This window comes from Tachypleus tridentatus, chromosome 13 (assembly GCF_004210375.1).
Source record: "Tachypleus tridentatus isolate NWPU-2018 chromosome 13, ASM421037v1, whole genome shotgun sequence".
Classification (NCBI taxonomy): domain Eukaryota; kingdom Metazoa; phylum Arthropoda; class Merostomata; order Xiphosura; family Limulidae; genus Tachypleus; species Tachypleus tridentatus.
In genome coordinates this window covers 37,443,198-37,462,751 of record NC_134837.1, presented here as the reverse complement: position 1 = coordinate 37,462,751, position 19,554 = coordinate 37,443,198, and the positions used below count along the sequence as shown (strand labels likewise).

At 36.2% G+C, this 19,554-nt stretch overlaps 1 protein-coding gene across 6 annotated transcripts in view; it reads left to right on the top strand.

Moving 5' to 3' along the window:
* Positions 1 to 19,554, top strand: part of LOC143236993 (small conductance calcium-activated potassium channel protein 1-like) — a 301,110-nt gene that overhangs the window by 261,700 nt on the left and 19,856 nt on the right. For all 6 annotated transcript variants that reach the window (XM_076475773.1, XM_076475775.1, XM_076475770.1 and 3 more), the window contains exons 5-6: positions 13,729 to 13,864; positions 19,130 to 19,240. In XM_076475773.1, coding sequence (XP_076331888.1) covers positions 13,729 to 13,864; positions 19,130 to 19,240 — 247 coding nt within the window. The remainder of the gene's footprint in view (positions 1 to 13,728; positions 13,865 to 19,129; positions 19,241 to 19,554) is intronic.

Sequence of the window (19,554 nt, the reverse complement as noted above, 5' to 3'; positions counted from 1 at the left end):
TAATGTGACGGTCAATCCCATAATCGATTTCCATTGCGCGAAATTTAAAAAAACAACAACAATTTCTTTGTGAAATCGCTTTCTCGTTACTGTTACAGGTTATTTTTTGGAATATACTGTGTCAAGCAGACAGCTGTATCAGTCAACCAAAGACTGATAGTGTAACAAAATGCCATAGCCTAAATTCTATTTTAACTTACAAATAATAATATGATAGATACCTATTATATTTTACAAAATAATTTTACCATAGAAATTTGAAATCACAAAAAATATTCATTATTGTTGGAGACCAAGAAGTATTTCAAGAGAAAATACATGTAAAATAAAAAAATCGGTATTTAAAAGTCATAAGAAACATATATATGGTTTTAGGCTGAGAGTTTTAATAAAAACTACCAGCTGTCCAGACTTCCTATTTTTTACCAGGTTACTAAACAACTGTTTACGTAGGTCTTCAGTGATGCTTACTCAAAGGACGTTAAATGGTTGTTTTATGTTTTTTCTTGATTTTGCGCAAAGTTAGCTATCTGCGCTAGCCGTCTCTAATTTAGCAGTGTAAAATTAGAAGGAAGGCAGCAAGTCATCACCGCCAACTCTTGGACTACTCTTTTACCAACGAATAGTGGGATTAACTATCACCTTATGACGCCCCCACGGCTAAAAGGGCGAGCATGTTTGGTGCGACAGAGATTTGAAATCGAGACCCTTAGATTACGAGTCAAGCGCCTTAACCATCTGGCCATGCCGGGCTGACGTTAAACGAACGAAATGTTTGTTGCATAACACAAGTGCCAGCCATGCCCCCTGATGATATTTGTCCTCAACATTAATATTTTGGCATTTTAAACGTAAACGGCGACACCTTAGGTGACACATTGGCTGAAAATTCAGGTTAGAGGTCCCCGACTCAGAACTGCTGACGAATAGGGAAGAAACCTTCAGTAGCATCCGCTGCCGAAAGGTTACGTTTAACTAAGGGATTTTCACGGTTACAACCACCCTACAGCTGAAAGTGTGAAGCGAGTTCAACGGTATATCACGGCTCGAGACCTAGACCTTCGAATCTCCAGTGCGTCACTTTATAACTACTAAACCATGACCGGCCCTGTCTAACTTATAACGTTCTTACACTAATTAAAAGGGGATAAAATCATTCTTTCTACACATAAAAAAATTACTCTCGCGCGCTTGATAATCGATTTGTTAATTGCGCATGCCCTAATTTTCTTCACTGAAGTTATAAATATTTTCAAGTGAATTGTTGTCGGTAAGTTTATCTCACACATTTTAGACAATTAACAAGTAGTGTACAGTGCCAAGAATGCTTTGATCAAAATTTTTCGTTTATTCAAACTCAAGTTTTTGCAACTGGGAGAACTGAAAACTATGTATGCATTTCATTTCACCGCCGTGTCTTAATGTCTGGTAGTACAGCCTTATGTCTGCGGACTTCCACCGCTAGGAAATAGTTTTCGATGCCTGTGGTGGGTAAAGCACAGATAGCCTTTTGTGTAGCTTTGTGCTTAACTTCAAACAATTAACTTAAAGTTTACATAGTACCTTAAGTGGGGAAATTTTGTTTATATTTGATCTGATAAAAATTGTTTAAAATTTTGAATATACAGGTAACGTACAAATATAATATTTGCTTCTTTCTTTGTAATTAAACATAGAGCTACACATTAGACTATCTGTGCCATGCTCACAACGGGTATCGAAAACCGTATCCTAGCGTTGTAAGTTCGCAGACTTACGGCTGTGCCACTGGGAGGCCAAATATATTAAATACATTGAATTACCTTACTGTTTTAAAGATGGAGTTAGTAGGGAAAAATTGATTTGTTAAATTGGAAAAATTCATGACTTTGTAAGAACTTGCCAAAATGTGTGAAAATAAACAAAAAGTTTATGTTTATTTTCACACTAAAGTGGGGCCACATCTGTTTATCACAGTATTATGGGTAACCTTGTTTATTTTCTTGATTAGTGTGTGAACACTTGAACACCTAATGTCATCAAAATATGTCAAAAGCAGTAAAATCAGAAAATTGCTTAAACGGCAATAAATGCTTCACACGCCTACTAGTTTATTAAAATACTCGAAGACTATTGCTGAAACACGAATGAGATTCCTGTTTATAGCAGTCCTCGGAAAGGTCAGAGAAACGTTTATGAACCTACAACTAAAGCAACAAAAGCAACGTGTTAATAACTCATGAGACCTTTGTGATCCAAAGTGAAAAGAATCCATTTAATTACTAGCTTTGATTAGCAAAATATAAAGAATGAAATAGGATAATTTTGATACTTGTCTAACATTTCTTTGCTTTAGCGAAGAGCTACATACACATACACACGTAATGGACTATATTCATTTTTTTTTCCACCGTGGAAATCGAACTCCAGATTCTGGTGTTACACGTCGGTAGACGTATAACTTGATCCACAGGGGAGCAACTTTTTAAAACTAATGACTGCTAGGGTCGTGATGTGGCCAAAAAATATCGACTTTAAGACTGGACAAGTTGATTCTACTGTAGAACAGTAGTATTGTAAACAGAAGGAAAAACAACCTTTTTTTTGCTTCAATGTGTTCAGTAATTACTTAGGAAGTCCGAAACTGAAATATTGTTTGTTTGCTTTGAATTTCGCGCAAAGCTACTTGAGGCTATCTGCGCTAGCCGTCCCTAATTTAGCAGTGTAAGACTAGAGGGAAGGCAGCTAGTCATCACCACCCACCGCCAACTCTTGGGCCACTCTTTTTCCAACGAATAGTGGGATTGACCGTCACATTTTAACGCCCCCACGGCTGAAAGGGCGGCCATGTTTGGTGCGATGGGGATTCGAACCCGCGACCCTCGGATTGCGACTCGAACGCATTAACACACTTGGCCATGCCGGGCCTCAAACTGAAATATGCAATTCATAAATGTATGAAGTGTATATATCTTTAACAGTTACAGTCACCAACCAATAAAAACATATAAGTCAGTAAAGGTCTTGCTTACATCTTGGTTGACGTATTGATGGGCACAGTTTGTGACCACCAACTCGTTAAATTAGTATTTAGGCTAATTTCATAGTGTTCACATTTTCCCTATTAAATGCTAAAAAAAGTTTTTTATTTTTATTTTTCCCTTTTTTTATTGTCATCTTTCGAAGCTCTACTCAAATAAGTAGTTGAGTCTAACAACGCAAAATGCATATTTTTTCTTTATGTTCATTGGCTTTAAGATTTTGGCTAGCAGTGTATGTAGAGCTGCTTGCCAGAAAGAGAGGGTAATTAGTCATCAGCACTTTCCGCCCACATGACTGCTTTTAACCTAAGAATGGGAATGAATTCAATCATAACCACTAGGCAACGCCCCATCCTGTATCCCCCACTAGTGGCTCAGCGGTAAGCCTCTGAATTTATAACGCTAAAATTCGGTTTCGATATCCATATACATATTTTGTTCTTGTAGAAAAATAAAATCTTGAATTGTTGGTTTCAGACTCTTACCGGGGTTCTTTTATAATCAGTCTTTGAAATCTTCAGATGTCGACTTGGCAATTTGGCTACTTACTACTACATTTGCTAGGCAGTTGTTAGCCTTGTCAGTTTAGCACTTGCCTACTGGCATAGCAAAGTTCTGTATCCACTAGGCCTAACTTAAATCCTGATAATGCTATTGAAACAAACAGGCGTTTGTAGCATCAGGAAGTTACTGAAACAAATAGGCATTTGTAGTATGAGGAAGTTACTGAAAGTTACCGGCTTTTGTATCATTAGGATGTTGCTAACTAAACTGGCATTTGTAGCATCAAGATCCAACTGAAACAAACCGGCTTTTGTAGCATCAGGAAGCTACTGAAAAAACCCAGCTTTTGTAGCATTAGAAAGTTATTAAAACTAATCTGGCTTTGATATCATTCGGATGTTACTTACCAAACCAACATTTGTAGCATCAGGAAGTTATTGAAACAAACATACTTTTGTAGCATTGAGAAGTTACTGACTAAACCGGCTTTCGTAACATGAGCAAATTACAGAAACAAACGAGCATTTGCAGCATTAGGAAGTTAGTGAAACAGGCGGATTATTTAAGCATTTTTAACATGTTCTTTATGATTACATGACTGCCTGAGAAAAGCACGTAACAAGTAGTCTTAGTCTCGAAGAATTTAACACTTCACTAAATTTGAGCTAACCCTTGTGACTTAATGATTATCGTATTCAGACTGCGAATCGTTTAATGTCTCATTGTCGAAAAATCTCTCTTCGAACCTTGGGTCGCCAGAACGATGTAAGAGAGATGATCAAACCCTACTTTTTACGGTGAGAATCCTCGAATATCCGTCTTCCCTGTAGTGTGTCACCTCAATTGAAGGAGACCCCTTGTGATTCAACAGTAGATTTACGGACTTACAAAGCTAAGATCCGGGTTTCGATTCTCCGCTGTAGATACAGCAGATAGCTCAGTATGACTTTGATTTAAAACAACGGACTAAAATATGAATGTATACAGATAGCTCTTCATGTAGATTTGCATAAAAAAGTTTGAAAATTTAGTATTTTGCTATTTAGTTTTCTCCCTAACTGGTTCATTGCTTATACGACAATATATTATCATATGAATATTATTTTACTCTTTTTCATATAATTTTGCTTGTTGTTCTTACGTATACCTGTGTGACCTCAGTCTGGACATTGTTCGATTATAGAGAAATAATGAAACATTTTTCCCGTTTTAAAACCATTCAGAATACGTATTTTGGAATTTTCTGATGTGTCAACGGCAAGTTCACTGACCTCCAATACTAAACTTACGCCCTCGAATTTACTAGGCTACTGGTTTCATTTGATCATTTTGTTCGTTGCTTACGTCATTGTCCTCGAGTTTAACGTCATAATACTCTGGAAGGTGTATTATGTTTATGTTTACTTTGTTACCATGGAAACTTAACACCTACTATCATACCATACTTCTAATGATATAGAAATGGAAACACTAAAACAATGTTTCTTTGTTTTAGCGCAAAGCTACATTGGACTATCTGCTGTTTTCAGCGGGGAGAATCGAACTTCAGGTTTTTCTGTTCTACGTCTGTAAACTCACCATTTATTCATCGGGGTACCTAAAACAATTATTCTGCGGACAACCACTATTTAACGTTCGCTGCTTTTCTCTTTTTGTTGTTATTGTTACGAAGCGCTCGCAATTACTGTTGTACATCTAAACGTCAACCGTATTTTCCAACAGATGAAAATAACAGACATCACAGATAAAAATGTGTGAACGTAAATACTGTGTCTAATAATATTTACTGAAAAAGCGATGTTTTGGCTTTAAAACAGTGTCAAATTCCATATCTGAAGAAGTTGTATTTACATATATTTTTGGCTTTGACCTTCAATTTTTTAAATATAATATTCCTTGCCAGTGGAGTGAATCCTCGTATTGCATAGAGTTCAGCAAACTTAGTTATGTGTAACAATACTCAGCGTATAAATCTGACCACAATTGGTCGGAATCGGTCATTTTACATGTAAAACCCGTTTGGCACCCCAACAATAATTAGAAAGATTTAATTACAGTATTTATTCAGCTGCTATTAGGGACCCAGTAACCAAGAAGTCACGAATGGGTCAACAAGAAATTTGACAAAATAAAATGTTTTTAAAATCAAAATGGATGTTTCATCGGTGGTTCTAGGATTAAAACAGTCTCTTTAACTTCCTCCACTTCATAAACCTATATAAGGTAATAAATGTTATAATAAAAAAAATATCACAGTAATGTTTTCTAATTTACTTTCGACTATTGACACATCTTTCTAAAATACGTTTTCACTGCATCTCTTCGATTAACATTTATGTAAGCATAAACTGAAATTAGTACTACAGACACGTCACCGAGAACATACTTCACTTTGATATATTACGTCTATATCGTCGAATTAATGTAATGTGCTTACATTTATTATGTGTGTAATTCAAAGTGTTAAAGGTGAAGTATACGTGTAATACTACATTAGTAGTCACAGACACGCGATGAAAAGTCGTTTCGTAAACTACGAAAACAACTTTGTTTCTGAAACTTTCCATTCCTGCAGCGGGGCTTACGAGAGTTTGAGCAGAGTATGAATTTGTGATCCGATGTTAAACAATCTACTATGCCACAGATAGAATTATAGAGGATTCTGGCATTTATGTACATGTACTTATCACTTAAAAAGCTCAAATTTCGTGTTATCGCATCAGGAATAAAAGACCAAAAGGATCAATTTTTAAGCCTATTTCACCAAGACAAATAACTCCTGGTTAATATCATGGCCGGCTTTACAGTAGAAATGATTTTTCAATTAATAAAAACTGCAAGGTTTCTGGAATTTGCAGATAATGTATATTATTCAAAATACAACAGTTATTTGGCCTGACATGGCCAGGTGGGTTAAGGCGTTCTACTCGTAATCCGAGGGTCGCGGGTTCGAATTCTCGTCGCATCAAACATGCTCGCCCTTTCAGCATTGGGGGCGATACAATGTTCGGTCAATCCCACTATTCGTTGGTAAAGGAGCAGCCCAAGAGTTGGCGGTGGGCGGGCGGTAATGACTAGTTGCCTTCACTCTATTCTTACACTGCAAAATTAGGGACGGCTAGCGCAGATAGCCCTCGTGTAGCTTTGCGCGAAATTCAAAACAAATCATTGCTGAATTTCTACTAATACTCGAGTGGGGTCGACCCCAACAGCTGTGTGGGTATGCGTGGTACTATACTTCATGGCCTAGGATCCGTATAGTGTCCTCCCTATTAATTGTATGACCCTGGCATGTGGTCATCAATTGTATGCACACACAGTGAGTTGGGGTGAAGTGGAGGTGGAGAGCGTGGGTTCTCGAAATGTCCCCTTAACGTTGGTTCAATGATCCGGGGTACTTGTACCGTCCAGGAGGAACCATTCCACCTTCACTGGCCTCCAAATATTTTAAAAGTGGAAAGAAAACATATATTTTATTTAATAGACTCATTTGTTAAAAGTACGATAAAATTTATTGTTGTTGAAATTGGTATTTTAGGTCTTTCGTTATCTACCACTAGAGAGGAACAGTTTTTAATTTGTTCTTTCTTATTAACTAAGAAGCTACGGAAAGGGGCTATCTGTGTTTAGCCCACATTTAGTATTTAAACTTGTTTCCAAGCATTGTAAGTTCGCAGACATACCACCGTGCAACTGGGAAGACTGGTTTCCTCAATGAACAAGTTCTTTGGAGGAAGAGGTCAAATGTACCTGACCCTCCTGGGTATTTAACAAGATCAATACCCAAATACCGACACAGTGAAACTTGGAACTACTAATACTCAAACCATTCCCCAGCTCTGTAAACAGGGCTGCTTCAATGCACTGACCAAAACCTTTGACCAGTAGCCTCACCAACGTTATAACTGTCTGTTCTATAAGTTTTGAAAACACAGTAAGTTTGTGTATTGAATAATTCCTTAAACGGTATCTTTCTTCAGTGGGTGTTCTTGGTCAATAGCGGAAACATTAATACATGAGCGTCGTCATTCTTATAATTACAAATTAATATAGAAAAATATTGTTACACGATAACAGGTTTACCGACTTACCACAGATGATAAATATTGTAAATCAGTATTTGGTTATGAAATGTTTGTGTGTTTTAAGTTTCGCGTAAAGCTACACGAGGGCTATCTGCGCTTGCTATCACTAATTTAGCAGTGTAAGACTAGAGGGCGAATCTAGACATCACCACCTACCGCCAACCCTTTTAACAACCAATACCAGGATTGACCGTACCATTATAACATACTGAAAGGCAAGCAAATTAGGTGTGCAATTTGAATTTTACCCACGGATCACGAGTCTGAGTGATTGCATTATTACCAGTTTATAATAATGATGATAATTTATATTTCTTTGAACAAAATTCAAAAGACTCTCTGGATAGCATAATGGTCATACTTTGCAAATTAGACAGCGTAGTGAAAAGTTCTACTGCGTAAAATGATTTAAACAATTGGTTTCATTAAGTGTGATACCGCAACTTTATAAATGTAGCTATATAAAAGTTTATCGTAAAGAATTTCGAGTTCTGGTTTTATAAGATATATCTTATAAAACCAGAACTCGAAATTCTTTGGATATGTTTGTATATAGCTACATTTATAAAGTGTACGGTATCCACTAAGAAGAATATATTGACATACATTCTACGCACCTGGAACTTTTCACTACGCTGTCTAATTTGCAAAGTATGACCTATCTATCCAGAGTGTCTTTAGAAGCTTTAGATTAAAAAACAAAACAACAAAATTATTACAATAGTTAATAATGCAATCATCAACTTAGTTGATAAGGGTAAAATACAAATTGCAGGAGTTAATTTGTTGCCTTAAAATATGTTAGACTGTATTGATTCTGGCCTGGTTGTTAAATTACTCGCCTCGACATGTACGGATTCGCCCTTTTAGCCGTGGTGGGATTACAAAGTTATTGTCAATCCCACTATTTGTTGGTTAAGAGTAGCCGGAGATGAGTGGTTTTGACTGGCCGTCCTCCGTCTTGTTGATAACTTCAAAATTAAGGACAGCTCGAAAATCTTTGCACGAAATTCGACAAACAAATAAACTCGTCTGCTTGCTTGCTAACTGGCTCCCTCATCCACGAGGCTCTTTGACCTTTCTACATTGTAGATTATTAGGTATAACATAATAGGGCATTTGGTTAGTGTTTAAATTAAAACACCCTTCTGCTTTTATGAGTTTTTAATTGTGTATTGTAAGGCTTTTACATTGTTTTCTCTGCTAACATTCGGGTATATAATAAGTTACAAAGACTGTTGGCGAGCATCGAACACTGACTGCCCTAGACAAGTGAATACAACGGCAGTAAACTTTAAACTATCACTTATGTACGCACGTATTTATGTACTTCCTGCTTAATTAAGACTACTCTATTTAAGTTCTTTACCTTCTTAACACTTAAAGTATTATGTGTATATGTAAATGGTTATAGTACATTCTTGTAATTTGAGGAGTTGTATGAAGTAACGTTGTACAGTATTTACAGTAAGAATGAAGTGGTACAGAAATGATGAAGAATGGGAACATTAAGCTAATGTGGTCGTTAACTTGTTTCCGCAAGGCATTTATTGAGTGTGTTCTTTTATACGAGATATATGTAGCTTTCAGTAATTATGTTCCGTTACGTTGTCTTTCTAGAACGTTCACTGCACACTGTTCGTGTGTGTGAGTATATAGCACTACCTACCTATGTTATATTGTTTTCTTTCTTTTCATCGTCTTTGTACAAATTAGTAGATACTGAATGACTATATAAAGAAAATAGTATGTCATAAATTATTAATATACTAGAACATTTCATTGAACGTGTGTCTTGGGTTAACTTCAGCATTCTCCAGTCAGTGACAAAAAAAAATCTCTTTACCGATAACGTAAGTAAACGCGACAAGATCAGTAAAGTGGTGTTTCCTGAAACTTAGATGCAGTCCTGAGCTTGTTGGGGTGTACATCACACCATAAATACAGTTTGCTCACTTTTGCAATATCTAATTGTAGTGCAGGTGACAAATCAGAATGTTAAGGGCCTGATATGGCCCACGTGCCATGAGGTCCACTATCACTTCAAAATTAGAGATAGCTAGAACGGATAGTCTTCGCGTAGATTAATGCAAAATTCAACAACACAGATAAACTGAAATGAAGAACCCAAACTAGTAATTTAATTCAATATACGTGTATACAGCGAATTGCATTACCCATAAGTAAAAGTGTGTGCGTGGAAAAAGTGGCATTCTGTATGCACTTTTCCTTATGGGTAATGTAATTCGCTGTATACGAGTGAAAAATGTTTGTGTTTTTTCTCAAAAAGATCAACACTCGTTTGTTCCACTTCCCCCGCCTCCTGCCTCTTGGTCATTTCGATTTTCTGTCAAAATCAAAACGATTTATGAACCCCATCGTGCTTTAATTCGCTTCTTTTGAGTAAGGTACAGAACAGTGAGTGTGTTTCATTATCTTCCCCTCCTCTTTCTCTTATCTTGTGGAAATGGTTCTCTAATAACGTTTTCTCTGGTTCATCCTCTGTGTTTTATTATTCCCACAAAATGCGAATTCCATAGGATTGAGTACCTTATTAAAATGAACAACTAAAGTAACAATGACAGTTAGCATACATTCGCAGTGGAAATGCGTGTATCAGAACCACAATTAAACATTATTTAATGTTTCGTACGTGGACGATCTGATGCTCCCAAAATAAATCCCTATGGGTACGTAAACTATTCATACACTCGTGTACAAAGATCACGAATTTAAAATATCTAAGACGAGATATACATTGTAATCAATTTCATTGCCAACAACGACAGCAAAAACAACAACAAACGTGTTAAACACGTATGGCACCAACTCTATCTAGAAAGAAACCTGTAAAAAGTCTTACCTCAACCATGATAACCAAAGTACGGCATTGTGTAATGGGTAGGATCCAGGAACACGAAGGACAAAAACCGTCCAAGTGGGCCTCACACAACAATACTCAACAGGATCTCCTTAGGAAAACTGACACAAATCATCTTTACATAAGCTGTTTACATGACATATTTGTTCAGTTGTCTTATACCACAATCAGCTAAAGAATAAAATTGGTTTTCTTACTGTTCTTACGAAGACGTGTCGGTAAAGGCATGAGACATAATATTTATGGATTCTGTGCGTTTGGATTGTTAAAATGTGCACTACGAAACCGTTGACTTTGTATATTAAATAAACTATGGAAAGTATTAATGGAAGAGTGGTGCCGTACTTTAGCATTACAGCCTTACTACAGAAAGTTTTTAATGAAATACACTGCAGTATTGTCAGACAGAGTATAGTTAGACGTGGCGACATGGACTGTAATAACGTGGTGAGGCTCCCAAATCTATTTTTTAGTGTAGCGTTCTCAAATTTTGTATTATTGCGCATTTAAAACGATTATTTTGTGGATTTGTTTTTTTCTGCCTGTCGCATTTTCGGTGATTTTCAACAATTGGATAAAAACACAAACTGTTAGCATAAAGTGAATTAAATTCACGTGACCACGTAATGTGCGATTCTACTGTAATCGGTAAATTTGTTTAAGCAACTATGAGATAATACTAACTTATCTAAATTTGTGTGGTAATAGGAACTCTACTTTTGATAAAAGCAACACTTTTTCTTGAAAATAAGCAATCGTAAAAAGTATTGGTTGTATAACAACTAACAAATTATACTCGCTATCAGGTAATATTTAATGATAAATGTGCAGTTAATAATATAATACTACGTAGTTTCCTCCAGTCACAGTACGTATGTACTTGAATTAATAACTGTATCTAGTATGAACTTTTAAGCATATTTTTATAAACCTGTTCAAGTTACAAGCCATGTGAATACATTTTTAGATATATATTTACTGTAAGACACATAAAGAAATAGAAGTTGTTTAATGTCTGTGTGCGTTATAAGAGTTAAAACAACTCCCATTAGGGCCCGGCATGACCAAGTGTGTTAAGACGTTCGACTCGTCATCTGAGGGTCGCGGGTTCGAATATCATTCGCACCAAACATGCTCGCCCTTTCAGCCGTTGGGGCGTTATAATGTTACGGTCAATCCCCCTATTCGTTGGTAAAAGAGTAGTCCAAGAGTTGGCGGTGGGTAGTGATGACTAGCCGCCTTCCCTCTAGTCTTACACTGCTAAATTAGGGACGGCTAGCGCAGATAGTCCACGTGCAGCTTTGCGCGAAATTCAAAACAAACAAACAAACCTCTATTATTCTGGTCAAAGATCGACCAACTTCTCATGTGATGGCTTATGCTACTAGATGTCTGTTTTTCTAGGGATGGCTATACCTGAATTCCAAAGAGTCTTAAACCGAAGACTAACATTTTTTTTTTATGATACCAGTATTAATAGTATATAAGTGTTGGGTGGTCGGTATACACCCATAACTGTTGGTTTGGTTTGTTTGGAAGTTCGCGTAAAGCTACTCGATGACTAATTCTACTAGCGGCCCGTAACTACTCTAGAGGAATGATACCTAGTAAAACCATCACCGCCGACTCTTGGGCTATTATTTTACTAACGAGTAATGGGATTGGTCGTCAAGTTATAAACGCTCTCACGGCTGAAAAGGCGAATATGTTTGGCGAAGGAAATTTGAACCTTCGACCCGCATATTGCAAATTAAGCGCCCTGATGACTAGGCCAAGATGAGTTTGGTGATTTTCAATAGTAGAAGAGGGTGTTCATAAATCAATGAACGACTTTATTAATTTGATAAGTACTCAAAATGGACAATTGCTGCATTATATGTGCTAACACCTGAGGTCTGTCATTGACCAGTGGCGCTGTTAGTACCTATCTATATTGTCACCGCTTGTTGTTCCAATGATCTAGTCCAACAGTCAACTTTAGGTTGCCTTCCCTCTAATCTACAACAAGTGAGATCGATGCATGTCACAAACTAGCTAAAAAACTTGAACTTCACTATTAAAGGATTCTAGAATGTTTTTGTTTTACTCTCCAAGAAATAAATCAATGAACCGTAAGACTTAAATAATCATCTTGCAAACAAAGCTGAGACAGCTGATTAGGCCACAGGAGAGATACGAACCCATGAGAAATCAATTTCATGCCTCAACCAACATGAGAGATTAGCTGTATATATCTCAAGTAAATGATAAGTCAAACACCCTTTATTTTTCTTTCAATGGATTAGAATCCCAAGGTGCGCTTCTGGTTGGTCAGAACCACAGCAGCAAAATATCACAGTGATAAATTAATCGCCCGCAGAACGATATCATGTTTCTCCAAATATTTTCTGCTGATATATTTTTCCGTTACTTTCTTATTATTTGACTTGTTTTTTAATGTAGTTTTTTTGTTTTTATCGCTGAGCGTCCTCTCTCTTGCATGGCCCGGCATGGCCTAGCGCGTAAGGCGTGCGACTCGTAATCCGAGGGTCGCGGGTTCGCGCCCGCGTCGCGCTAAACATGCTCGCCCTCCCAGCCGTGGGGGTGTATAATGTGACGGTCAATCCCACTATTCGTTGGTAAAGAGTAGCCCAAGAGTTGGCGGTGGGTGGTGATGACTAGCTGCCTTCCCTCTAGTCTTACACTGCTAAATTAGGGACGGCTAGCACAGATAGCCCTCGAGTAGCTTTGTGCGAAATTTCCAAACAAACAAACAAACTCTCTTGCATAGAAATAGGCGCAGAGCGATATGAGTAGCAAAATATCCATTGTGTCGTGGGAAATCGCTCTCAAGTGTATCTTGCAGGATTTACCATGCAATATAGTTGTAAATCGCCGAATCTAGACTGCCATTAAAAGTTGTGAGTATTTAGTAACAGTTGTCATGTAATATTCAACATGTGGAAAATGTTAAAAACTTTATAACCTGAACGCAAATTGGAAATGATGGTGTAATCGAATAAGTGACATATATAAAGGGAGATGAGTGACGTCATGAAAGGTATCTAGTCTTCCATGAAATGTTTAGTGTATTTCTACATGTACTGTTCTAAGTGCATTTAATTTCCGGTACCCTTTAATACATGTACATATTAAATAATAATTGAAAGGTACGGAATGGATGCTAAATAATGTATTTCTTGGATACGCTGATATCTTTTCTTCTCTTTCTTTTTTTTTGTATTTTCTGATGATTCAGGTACCACGACGAGGACCATGCTAATCTTTTGAATACCATGTGGCTCACGGCCATCACATTTCTGTCTGTCGGCTATGGTGATATCGTTCCCAACACATACTGTGGCCGTGGTATTTCCGTCACCATGGGTCTCATGGTAAATATTACTTTAATTGAGTTATTGAAAAACAAATGAATGCCAATAATCGTCCCACCTGCACATCTCGAGCGATTCTGAGCTAAAATGATTTCGTGGACCAAGAATAACGCAACGTATATTCCATGAAGTTTGTCCAACAAGAACAAACCAATTAGCAGTCATTATTCGGCGCTGTTGTTGAAAACAAATACTCATTGCTAAATAAAACTGTTATAAACAATGTATAGTGGATTGCGCATCTTTAAGTCTTCTGAAACTGTCTTGGTGAAAAGAAATTCTTAGAAAACGCATTCAAATGTAGATGACTATAGACTGATATATTATGAATTCGTTAAATCGAGAGGACTGTTAGTATTAGTGAATCATACAAAAATTAAATAATAGGGTGAACAATTACCAAGTTTTTTATATTTCTGTTTAAAGAAGGACAACGTTTCGCACTATCACACTTCGTCTGATCGTACAGTTTACCTTGGTAAATCATATACTATACCACTTGTGTTGTTGTTTTTCTTGTACAATTTAAATGAAAAGCCGTTATGAAAAGAGTTACTCCAGAAATATAATTTTAAAGTTACAAATGGTATGCTTTATGCTGTCGTTATTAACGGTATTTCTCTGTGTTGTCTTACTAACAGTATGTCTCTATTATGCTCTCGTTTTAATAGTAAGTCATATGCTGTCATAACCAACGATATATGTTTATTCTATCATTATCAATAGTATGTCATCAAACTAAGTTTGTCCAGAAATAAATGTTTTTGAACTGCGAAGTTTGGAAAAGTGTAAACCAGTGTTGTAAAACATGCTTTAATCAAAGTAAGCATCATTTGCTTCAACACCCTTTTGCCAACGTGTAACGATGTCATGGCCAGGTGGTTAAGGCACTGGACTCGTAATCCGAGGGTCGCGGGTTCGAATCTCTCTCACACCAAACATGCTCGATGTTTCAGTCGTGGAGGCGTTATAATGTGATGGTCAATCCCACTATTCATTGTTAAAAGAGTAGCCCAAGAGTTGGCGGTGGGTGGTGATGAGTAGCTGCCTTTCCTCTAGTCTTACACTGCTAAATTAGGAACGGTTAGCGCAGATAGCCTTCGTATAGCTTTGCGCGAAATTATAAAACAAACAAAGAAAGTGTAACGATGCTATTTATGCCCCTGGTGTAGAAATCAGAGTTTCTGTGGTCAGTGATCTCCCTCAAAGCTTCTGCTGCAGCTGCCTGGTTTTGAAAACGTTTATTGTTCAAAACATTATCAAAGTGCTTGCAAAAATTTATATCTGTAGGAGAAAGCTCTGGGAAATAAGGTGGATGAGGCAGAATCTCGATTCCCAATTTGTTCAATTTTTGGAGCGTCATCCTTGACAGGTCTCATAACGCCGATTTTGTTGATCTTCAGTTAGCTCATGCAAAACCCACTTATCCAACTTTTTCGTCTTTCCAGTTGCACTCAGATGGTTGGCAATGCTTGATTTACTTGTGCCTAGCTTTTCTGCATGCTCACGTACTGTTGTGTGAAGGTCTGTCTCAGATGCTTCCCTTAATGTGTTTTCCTCGTGGTCTTCAAGACTTTCACCTCCATGTTGAAACATTTGAAACCAACGCTGAACATTACGTTTAGTATCAGATCCATGGCCGAATGCCTGATTGATGTTCTGTGTAGTTTTGATAGCTTTTCGTCCAAGTTTGAAGTCGTAGAGGAAAATCAGACGAAAGTCCTTCTTGTCCATGCTGTCTTTGGAAGTTGCGAAACTTACTCTGAGTAGAGTTGAAACAGCAGAGAATTAAAACACCTTGTAAACGACAAACGTTGGATTAAATCAACCAACCAACGATAAGTTACTCAGTATTCATCTTCTAAATGTCATCGTGAGAATTTCGACATTTATTTCTGGACAACCTACTATATTCGTGTCAGGGAAAATTATTTTTATATTGAACGTGTAAATATTTTCTACTACAAAGGTTTTACGTTATTTTAAATACTTTGCTAAGATAATTTACGTGGTATATGAAAGAGCATTATTTTGTTTATTTAGTGGTACATAATTTTATTTGGAAACTGTAAATAGAATGGCAAGTTTTGTGGCATGCTGACTCGCCTGTCAATCAGTCCCACAATGAAAAATTCAAATGTATTTTTGATGATCTTAAAATAATTATATAATGTAATGATATAATACAAAAATAGTTTAAAACATTTCGATTAATTTTAATATTTAAATGTTGAAAAAAACGAAAATTAATTAATAGTCTTACAAAATATTCAATTACGTTTTTCTTTCCTTTATTTTCCTGTCATATTTTTTCTGAACTTTCAACTTCAAAGTGTAGGCATTATATAGTGTGAAACAGTTTTTACTTGCTTTATTTAAATATGCAATAAATACACAGATATAAATGAACTGTTTTTTTTATTTAATTTTATCCGTGTCAACTTACCCAGTTATGTGTGTGATCTTGCGCTCTAGTCAGGGGGGGTTAACATACAGAGCATGCTCTTTTATCATGTTCATTTAGGGAAATAAGTTAGCAAATAGATAAGTGATTTGTTTCTTTGTTTTTGCTCTGTAATAAGGGATTGTGTCTAGTCTATGTTGGTATCAAAACTTCATATCTTGAAGTCAATAGACGACTTTTAATTAAGAGTTAGAAATGTCCACTACCTCAATTCTCCCCTGTCACTGGTGAGGTATGAGTTGTAAAAAAACAAACTATTTTTTGTAGCATCTAAGAGTAAGTCTTTTCACTTCTTTCTCTTTTTTTATACCACAGCTTAAGATATTTTAGTTTTATTGTTGAAATTCTGTGTTACCTATCTTTGTCAGAAGAGAACAAATAAGAATTGCGGTATCTGGTAACGATAGAAACAGCGGGAAATGAAGTGTCTGGTACACTGTGAAAAAAATTCATTTGAATCAATAACACGGTGGCTTCACGTCAGACCAGGAATAAGTGTTAATTAAATAAAGAAAATAATAACTAAAATTAAAAAGCCTTTTTTGTCAAATAAAATTATTCACGTAAAAGCTAAAGTTCATGAAACGTACACTAGATCACAAATTAGAATCGTATATTGGATTCTTCATCTTTGTTCACTGTGGTTTCTTTTATAACGACTTTTTTCTTATCATTATTAAAAATTAATAACATCATATTTTTTATATTAGTATTGCAAGAAAAGTATGTATGTAATTGTTCTATATATTTGATATATATAAGTATAATTAATTGTCATAAGGAGATCTTTACAAATGCACGTTATAGCACGCCTGTTTTGTGTTTTTGATACATATGCGGCACTAGGAATAATTATGGAGTTTAGGGAAATTGAAATAAAACAAAAACTCTGTTGGAATGCCACACCCTTATCGTGTGAAATAAACTGTGCCAGAGTTCAGTCACGTATTTATAATTTACATTGTGATTGATTGTCATCAAACCGATCAAATAATGCCACACGATTATAAATACAGACAGTGATATTACGTGTGTTCGGTAATAAGTACTGTGATATCAGCCCTAGAATTGAAATATGACAAGTATCTAAAAATCAATATTCTGGCTGGTCAAGAATGTTATTTGAGAAATGCTGTAGTAAGACTCCATGTTTCAATAAGGGCTATATCCAAAACCCAGAATAGGGAATAAATGAAACTGCAACTTTTAATAATAGACGTGTAGTTTGTTTGAAAACCATTACTCAGAAGAGATAACCAAACAATTGAAAGACCACAGGACCTCAAACAGTGGAATGGGTAAAGTTGAAGACACGTGTTCTTTACACACGAGTCTAAGTTTGAGTTGTTATGCAATTGTCAATAACAGTTTGTTAGCGTGTTCGACGTCAGGGAGAGAAGAGAACAACAGAACTGTATCGTTGTCAATGCACAATATACACAGTAAAAGATAGGGGAGCTCAGTGCAGATGTGGAGCTGCAACATCAGCCAGTGATGTCATTATTCTACAGTTCCTCACTCCAACAGTCTGTTGTACTACAGCCAGTTTGTTGAATTCTGATGTTGGCCATAAAGACTTGTAAGCACTACATGTAGCAGATATAGTATGATTTTCATATTATTAAATTATTCTTTGCTTTCACATAAGTTATAAATACACAAAATTAATGGCAACCTAAGTGCTGAAAAGTAAACTTGGGTTCTGATTAATCATTCCGTTCGTTCAAGTACACGATTCGTTTTCCTGCGAAACAGTTATTTCAAGTGTCCAACAAATGTGGTAAAACGATATACTGACAGTAAAGGTAACGATGAAACACTGGCAACACGACTTGACTAGCCCAAACACACAATATTAAATTATCACGTGGGCTTGTATGAAAACTGATAAGGTCAAAAGACCATTAGACAAGTTAATTGTTTCGCTGGGAGTAATAAAGGATATTTTTATAAATGTTCAATCATCTTTCATGGATAAACTGCATGGAAACATAAAAGTTAGTTGTATGCTCTGTATAAATTAAAGATTGCATATTAATAAAACCAACAACAACAACAAAAATGTTAGGGCATAATACAAATTATTTGCTTTGTCTGTGAAAGTTCTGCAACCCTCCCGATCGGGTGTTACCACAAATATTTACATTTCTGTATATATATCGGAAAGTAATAGAGTGAATCAGTGCGTTCATCTGTCGTAATTGAGGGAATTGCAGTAAATAATCAGATAAATAATGTTATCAAAGGTTTCTGGGAAAATAGAATAAACCAACAAAACGGAACAACGTTAGATAATTTCACTGTATCTTCTATATTTAAAACCTATGGCATGAAACTGGGTTCAAATGAGTTTCCCATGAAAGAAGATATTTAAAGGAGTCGAATTAAAGGGTCCAGAAGAATGACCCACACTTGCTTGGCATTTAAGAAAAGCTACATTATTTATTATTATTCGTGGATTTTACCAAAGATTGTGTAGTAGATATTATGTAAAATTCCATAAAAGTGATTATCTGCCAATTGCACATTGTGAAGTTTTACCCCAAACGCTACTCCTTACCCAATCACTAGTCAGCTTAATGTATTACACAGTTATTTTGTCACTAAATCATATCATGTAAAATGTCTCGTTAGTAATGCTAGGATCGGTCTACGAAAGTTTCTTTCGTACATTTTATTTCACTGTTTCTGTTGCTTAGTTTTAAATTGGAATTTGTGAAGAGTGTATGATAGTTTACGTTTGTCAGCTGGTACACTGTAAAATTATATTTTTGTACAACTTACAGATTTTTTTTTTCCAGGGCGCGGGTTGTACTGCCCTTGTAGTAGCTGTGATAGCGAGGAAACTGGAACTTACCCGAGCTGAGAAACACGTGCACAACTTCATGATGGACACTCAACTGTGTAAAAGGGTATGAAATATATATACTTTGACATAATTGCAACTCCAATCATGTATTAGGCCTTACATGTGTTCTTTTTATCTCTGATGCGTGTTTGCATTGTGTTTGACATATAGGTAATAAACTAACTATATGAAACTTTATATGTGCTCGGTATATTTCTTATTTGTGCATATTGTGTTTCATAGGTAGATAGCGTGCCGAACTATGGCTCTGCTAGATCAGTTGTTTATTACTTGTTACCGAAAAAAACTGTCGCTTTACGCATTTTGGGCCCATGGGTGCATTATAAGAATGATGATAGTTCTCAGTTTTCGGCTGAA